The 7,596-nt window shown below is 45.1% G+C and overlaps 1 protein-coding gene across 1 annotated transcript; it reads left to right on the forward strand.

Annotated features, from left to right (window-relative positions):
* Positions 1-5,173: 5,173 nt before the first annotated feature.
* c6ast1 (six-cysteine containing astacin protease 1) lies at positions 5,174-7,263 on the forward strand. Its single transcript, XM_039003872.1, has 8 exons — positions 5,174-5,245; positions 5,349-5,388; positions 5,559-5,636; positions 5,725-5,877; positions 6,007-6,124; positions 6,295-6,473; positions 6,883-6,964; positions 7,131-7,263. The coding sequence occupies exons 1-8, from the start codon at positions 5,177-5,179 to the stop codon at positions 7,261-7,263; spliced, it is 852 nt and encodes a 283-aa protein (XP_038859800.1). The 5' UTR covers positions 5,174-5,176.
* The last annotated feature ends 333 nt before the right edge of the window (positions 7,264-7,596 follow it).

Genomic DNA, 7,596 nt, shown 5'->3' on the forward strand with positions numbered 1-7,596 from the left:
TTCCTCTTGTATGTTTAGTCAAGTCAACCAGTGTTTTTTTTCCCCGTACTCCTTTACTATTCTCATTTGCTAGTCTTCCTGGTTTTTACCACTGCCTGACTCTGGACTGCTTTCCCACCTGCCCTGACCTTGAATCTGCCTGCCCTTTGGTACCTATTGGACTCTGAACTGGTTTTGACCTTTTGCCTGTACACGACCATTCTCTTGCCTACCCCTTTTTGGATTAATAAACATTGTAAGACTCCAAACATCTGCCTCCTGTGTCTGCATCTGGGTCTCACCTTGTGCATTGATAGTACGAACGGGCCATGACAGACCCAGCAGACTTGGACCAGCTCCGCCACGTTGTCTCCATGCAGGGAGCCACCATTGGGAGACATGAGGAGTTGTTACAGGGCCTTTTGGAAGGGCTCAGTTCCTTGATGGAACGCCACGACCATGGATTAAAGGCTATTATGACGCAAATCAGGGAGTTGGCTGAGGCTGCCTGCCACCTCTGAAAAACCCCTATCACCCAATAATTTTCATCCCTATCTGTGGTGAGTTTGTACAGCCTATCCAGGCTCCCCGAGAACCCCGCTTACCACCTCCGGAGCGATATTCGGGGAATCTTGGTACCTGCCGGGGTTGTCTTCTTTGGCTTGTTCACCTTCGAGGGAATCCGGAAGTTTCCGAGGGCAGCTTTTGTGAGAGGATTCGAAGCCTCCCGAGCTCTCTTGTGAATCTACGATGGATGAGTTGGATTCCCCAAGCCTATGCAGTTGGGAAGAGCTAGATTATCAGTTGGGGAATGCTCACGTAGGATAAATAGTAACTGTTGTCTGCACTGTGGAGAGGCGGGACATTTTATAGCTACCTGCCCTATTAGGAAACCCTTGTCTCTAGTGGGTACCAGGACTATGGTGAGTCAGACTGGGAGTTCCCTAATTCCCATCATCCGCACACCCTTTTTTGTGCTGTGGGGAGACCAATCTAAGTCTCTGAGTGCTCATTGACTCTGGGGCTGATGCAAGTTTTATGGATGCCACTATTGCTTCAGAGCTTGGTATTCCCACTCAGCCTCTCTCTGGATGCTAGGGCACTGGACGGCCGCTCTGTAGGGGAAGTCACCCATAGTACTGTGCCCGTTCAATTACGGGTTTCTGGTAACCACAGTGAGACCATACAGTTCCTCCTCATTGCATCTCCCCATATTCTGGTGGTTTTGGGATCTTCCTGGCTCCAAAAACACAAACCTGTGATTGACTGGACCACAAGCTCCATCCTGGGTTAGAGCCCATTTTGCCATTCCCATTGCCTTCCCCCAAGTCTCCCTCAGGATGTTGGCAAAACTGTGGATGTCTCTAATATTCCCACTGAATACCATGACCTCCTGGACGTGTTCAGTAAGGCATGTGCTACTTCCCTTCCCCCACACCATCCTTATGATTGTGCCATTGATCTTCTCCCAGGCGCTACACCACCTCAGGGTCGGGTGTATTCTCTGTCTGGACCAGAGACCAAAGCTATGGAGGAGTACATAGAGGAGTCTCTGGCAACTGGGGCCGTCCGTCTGCATTTTTTTTATTTGTGGAGAAGGACAAGACCCTTCGTCCGTGCATTGACTACTGGGGACTTAACAACATTACTGTTAAAAATCGTTGCCCCCTTACCTCTCCTCGGCGTTTGAACCTCTCCAGGGGGGCACCATGTTTTCCAAGTTGGACCTTCGGAATGCCTTCCACCTGGTTCGGATACGCGAGTGGAAGACAGCCTTCAACACAGCCAGTGGATATGAGTACCAGGTCATGCCATTTGGACTCACCAACGCCCCCGCTGTTTTCCAGGCTTTGGTCGATGATGTCCTCTGCGACATGCTAACCCGTTTTGTGTTCGTTTACCTTGACGACCATTTTTTCCCCCGATCTGCCCAAGAACATGTACTTCATGTCAGACAGGTCCTTCAGTGCCTCCTGAAGAACCAAGGGTTTGTGAAAGCCGAGAAGTGTGAGTTCCACCGCTCTACTATCACCTTTCTGGGATGTGTCATTGCTGAGGGCAATGTTCAGATGCATCCTGGCAAGGTGAAAGCAGTGGTGGATTGGCCTCAACCAACGTCCAGGGTGCAGTTGCAACTGTTTCTTGGTTTTGCTAACTTCTACCGCTGTTTCATTCGGGATTACAGCACCCTGGGGGCCACTCTCTCGGCACTCACCTCTCCCAAGGCACCGTTCAAATGGTCTCCAGCTGTCGACAAAGCCTTTGTGGACATGAAGCATCGGTTCACAACAGCACCCATCCTCATCCATCCGGACCCCTCACGTCAATTTGTGATGGAAGTTGATGCTTCGGATGTTGGAGTGGGGGCCATCCTGTCCCAGCGATCTGCCCAGGACCAAAAGCTTCATCCCTGTGCCTTCCTGTCCCATCGTCTCAATCCTGCAGAGGAACAACGATTTAGGCAACCGAGAACTCCTGGCGGTTAAGATGGCGTTGGAAGAGTGGTGGCACTGGCTGGATGGAGCAGAACAGCCATTCTTGGTCTGGACCGACCATAACTTGGAATATCTCTGTACAGTCAAGCGCCGCAACTCCAGGCAGGCCCGGTGGGCCCTCTTGTTTACCAGATTCAACTTCACCATTTCCTACCGCCCAGGGTCAAAAAATGTGAAGCCTGACGCTCTCTCCCGCCCATACAGTTCCTCTGCCACACCCTCAACCTCCGAAACCATTATCCCTACCTCATGCCTTGCTGCCACTGGATTGGGGTATTGAGAACCTGGTTCGCGAGGCGGAATGCTCCCATCCTGGACTTGAAGGGGGCCCGGCTAACCGGCTGTTTGTCCCGAACCCAGTCCTGTCCCGGTCCTGGAATGTGCTCATTCTTCCAGGCTGACCTGTCATCCAGGGTCCCGTCGTACACCAGCCTTCCTCTGACAACGTTTCTGGTGGCCCACAATGGTTCCATTTCATCCCTCTCCCAAAACTACCTTCTGCCAAGGAGACTGCCCAGCTTATGGTGCAGCATATGTTCCGGATCCATGGACTCTCGGTAGACATGGTCTCCAATCGGGGTTCTCGTCTCAGTTCTGAAGGCATTCTGCACCCATATTGGGTCGTCGGCCAGCCTGTCATCCGGATTCTATCCCCAAAACAACAGTTAGTTGGAGCGAGCCAACAAGACCTGGAAACCACCTTGAGATGCCTGGTCTCAACCAACACCACTACCTGGAGCCGTCAACTGGTCTGGGTGGAGTATGCCCGAACACTCTTCCCTGTTCTGCCAAGGGACTCTCCCCTTTCGAGTGCTCCATGGGGTATCCATCTCCACTCTTCCCGGAAAAAGAGCAGGAGGTCAGCGGACCCTTGGCCCAGATGTTTGTCCGCCGTTGTCGACGTACCTGGAGAAGAGCCAGGGCGGTTATTCTCAAGACCAACTCCAGATATCGTCGACAAGCGGACCGTCGCTGGACCCCAGCTCCCCACCACCGCATTGGCCAGATGGTATGGCTTTCCAATCAGGACCTGCCCCCGCGGGTAGAGTCCCGCAAACTGTCTCCCCATTTCATTAGTCCTTTTCCCATCTCTAGAGTCCTTAGTTCCACTGCTGCGTTGTGTTACCCCATACCCTCCGTATCCACGCTACTTTCCATGTGTCCAGAATTAAGCCGGTGTCTCACTGTCCTTTTGTCTTCTGTTTCCAGGCCCATCCCTCCCTCCGGGTAATCGATGGCCTGCCAGCGTATACGGTGAGACGCCTCTACCACCGGGCAGGGTTTCCAGTACCTGGTTGACTGGGAGGGTTATGGCCCGGAGGAGAGGTGCTGGGTTCCTGCTAAAGACATCTTGGACCCAGCACTCATCACCAATTTCCTCCGCCGTCAGCCAGGTATGTTCCCAGGTAGGACACCGAGTGACCTTTTTTTTAACCTTTTGCCTGTACACAACCATTCTCTTGCCTACCCCTTTTTGGATTAATAAACATGGTAAGACTTCAACCATTTGCCTCCTAGGTCTCGCCTTGATAAACTGTTTTATTTTAGATTTCATGTGATCTTTAATGCATCTTCTATATTTTATTTAAACTTTGATGTGCCTTTGTACAAGATCAAGAGCATCTCGGGACAGTTACTGTCTGTTTTGTCTGGAAGAGTTTCTTCATGTGGGTGTGCAATGACACCAACATTGTGCAAATAACTGAAGACATTCACTTACATTTTGTAAAAAAAAAAATGTCTCTCACATGGTAGAGGTTTGATATGATGACAACATAATGTGCTATCTTTTTCATTCTGTGTTAACAAACTCCCATGGTCAGATAACATGCCTTTTCAAGCGTAAAACATAACCTCCTAACATGATGCAACAGTTTCCATGAAAACAATACAGGAACAAAGCAAAACCTCAAGGGTAGTATGTCATAACATAAACCACCTTTTGGGAGTTTGCTTAACAGTCTCGACCTGCCAAAGGCCATCTGCATCTGTGATGTCTGCATAATGTTCACTGATACCTATGTATCCTGCAAATGGACTGCAATAGAGTTTGTATATGATGTTAATAACCAAGTTCTTAAGTGACTATACAATGAGACCCCATTATTTGATTTTGAAAACGTGTGTGTATATATAGCTGCCAGTAAAACAGGATCAAAATATTTGTAATCACATACAATGGCCAACTTCACTGCATCAAAACTACATCAGCATCCTCGGGAACTCTGGTTCTTCTGTCCAAGTCCAAATATCAGACATGGGGCATATGGAATGCCCACCTGAGAAATCAGGTAGGTTACTATTCTGTCCTCTTATAAGTAAAAACAAATAAATACACATCTCATTAATGTGTGACCTGGGTGCACTTATTCCTTTACGCAAGCACAAATTTAGTTTTCAATATTTGAGTTCAGTGACATCCGTACAATATTGTACAGTTGTATAGTATTTTATAAATTACCAATGACATGTAGGCGTATGCAATATTATCAGTTTCCTTTGTACATCATAAAACCACACTCCCCAATGTTTGAGAATTTTTTTTTGAAGCAAGACTTTGGTTGACTTGGATAACATCTGCTGCTTTTTTGCAATTTACCAATATTCTGAGGAACGACAGCATCTGTCAGCCTACAGTATATAAACTGCACGTCTATCATGTTCACAACAGACTGATCCTAGGCATCCTGCAGTCATTCACCATGGCACCTGTCTTTGTGCTGACCATTTTCATCGCTGTTCTCTGCTCAGCTCAGGGCCGATCTACAGGGGTAAGTGTCTATCTGAGACTATTGGGGAAAAGCTGTGCATGATGCTGAATTATGTGGGTTTTAAACAAATTAGAATATTTTTCCTTCTGCTCTTGCCATACAGAAAGCTTCATTTGAAAGGAGTGAAGAGGTCTTGGAAATTGGTACGCTAATCCTGTCTTTATAAACATTGAGCTGTTACATGACATTCTATCAGAGAACATCTAAATATCATGTTCGTTGTTATAATGTAAATGACATATGTTATCTTATTATAATATGAGTTATTAGGGACACCGTTGCATTTAAGCTAATTTTTTATCCCTTTCCACAGACAGCACCAGCATCAACAGCATTGAGCAGGATGAATTTTCTGCTTCAACGCTCATTGAGAAGGCCAACAGAAATCTTGGTAAGGCAGCCTGTACATTCCTACTCTATATTTAATGACATCATGACTGAAAATGAGATAATAACCTTCACTTGGTGTTGTATTCTAGGACAAAGACTTGACGAGCCGCTAGTCATGTTTGGGGACATTGCGGTAGATACTGGGTTCATGAACGCTGACCCCTGCACATCTCAAAGCTGCAAGTGGGAGAAGTCCTCTGATGGGAATGTTTACGTGCCCTATGTGATCTCTAAAGAATACTGTAAGTATTTTGTTCTCTGAAATGATTTTATGTTGAACCTAATGGTTTGGTTTAGCTACACTATATGAGTATGTGTGTGTGTGCGTGTGTGTACTGAGTTTCTGACTTTCTTATTGCTCCATTGAGCAGCGCCCCAGGAAAGGTCCGTTATTGAAGGTGGGCTGCATACCTTTGCTGCATCAACCTGCGTCCGATTCTTTCCCCGAACCAATCAGAGGGACTTTGTGGACATCCAGTCTAAGTCAGGGTATGACCACTGCATATTATATTACTAGGCCTGTTATACTTGTCTTCTGCCACTCTTATTTACTTAGTATTTACTTGACAATTTACTTGACTGTTATTGCTACATAAAAAGAATACTTTATCACTTTCAGAAATGACCTTGATGTCTTCCCTATACACTCTTGTTTACAGCTGTTACTCGTATGTTGGTCGCCAGGGCAATAGTCAGGTGGTGTCTCTGAGTAGGAACGGATGTCTCTATCTGTCTGTGGTGCAGCATGAACTGCTGCATGCCTTGGGCTTTAACCACGAGCATTCACGCAGTGACCGTGACAGCCATGTTAAAATCCTGACTCAGAACATTATTCCTGGTTAGTGCTCTCTACATCCATAGATGCTGGCTTTATAATATATATATATATATTTGGAAATAATTTAATTGGGAAATAATAAATACTATTTTGTACAATATATGTAAATATTATTCCTGCCCATGTTGAGTAAGACATATTAGTAACATTTTTTAAATATTAATGGAAAAGCCTTGTTAAACTATTTATAGAGGACTACTATTTGATTATAATAGTACAGTACATTAATATTTCATTATTTGTAGATATGTAGAAACATTGACAAGGATTTATAAGCATTATAAGCTTTACAATAATAAGCATTTACAACGATCATAATAATATGGAAAGCATTTATTTATAAGCGTGACTTCTTCATGAAAGTTATTATACTGTGTAAGAATGATTTATCATCGATTTTCCATCCTAGGAAAGGAATCCAATTTCAAAAAGATCAACACGAATAACCTGGGGACTCCATATGACTATAATTCTGTCATGCAATACACAAGGTAAGATGAGGAAATTAATATAAAGGTTTTCTTTACTACAATAACAGCTGTAAAATGACATGGCTAAAATAAGATAAATAATTTCCCCTTTCATAGTCTACTCATGTCATCCTCTAATTTCAATTGATAGCGTGAGAGCTTTCTGCCATATGTTGTCTGGTTCCAGGTTTGCCTTCTCCAGGAACAAACAGCCCACCATTCTTCCAATCCCTGACAATGATGTAGTTATTGGCAGGGCAACTGAGATGAGCCCCAATGATATTCTGCGGATCAATCGTCTTTACAACTGCAGTAAGTGATTTTCTATGACCTGTTGATCATAACTGTGAAGAATAAGAGTTGTGATTATTGTACCTGCCCGTAAGCTTCACCCCATCGTTGCTCAATCAATTTGAGATATTTGGGAAGATAGTATTTGAATTGAATTTAGTGATATTCTGTTTTATACTGTTATAAATGGGTGTACAGATTATTTTTTAAAGCCTTGAGCACCATCAACTCAAAAGGCAGAAATACAGCATGTCAATTCTAATAATATTTTATTTTTCCGTTCTCTTTTATTAGGAAAGTTGGACTGATGGTCACTCTGACAGAGTTGGACTGATTTGAGAAGTGCGATGGTAGAGTGTCTG

This window comes from Salvelinus namaycush, chromosome 1 (assembly GCF_016432855.1).
Source record: "Salvelinus namaycush isolate Seneca chromosome 1, SaNama_1.0, whole genome shotgun sequence".
Lineage (NCBI taxonomy): Eukaryota > Metazoa > Chordata > Actinopteri > Salmoniformes > Salmonidae > Salvelinus > Salvelinus namaycush.

Bases quoted from the DNA above. Each gene is read 5' to 3' on its own strand.
- c6ast1 (XM_039003872.1), top strand. From the start codon at position 5,177: ATGGCACCTGTCTTTGTGCTGACCATTTTCATCGCTGTTCTCTGCTCA. The intron at 5,637-5,724 runs GTAAGGCAGCCT...GTTGTATTCTAG, and splicing joins GAAGGCCAACAGAAATCTTG to GACAAAGACTTGACGAGCCG. The intron at 5,878-6,006 runs GTAAGTATTTTG...TCCATTGAGCAG, and splicing joins TGTGATCTCTAAAGAATACT to CGCCCCAGGAAAGGTCCGTT.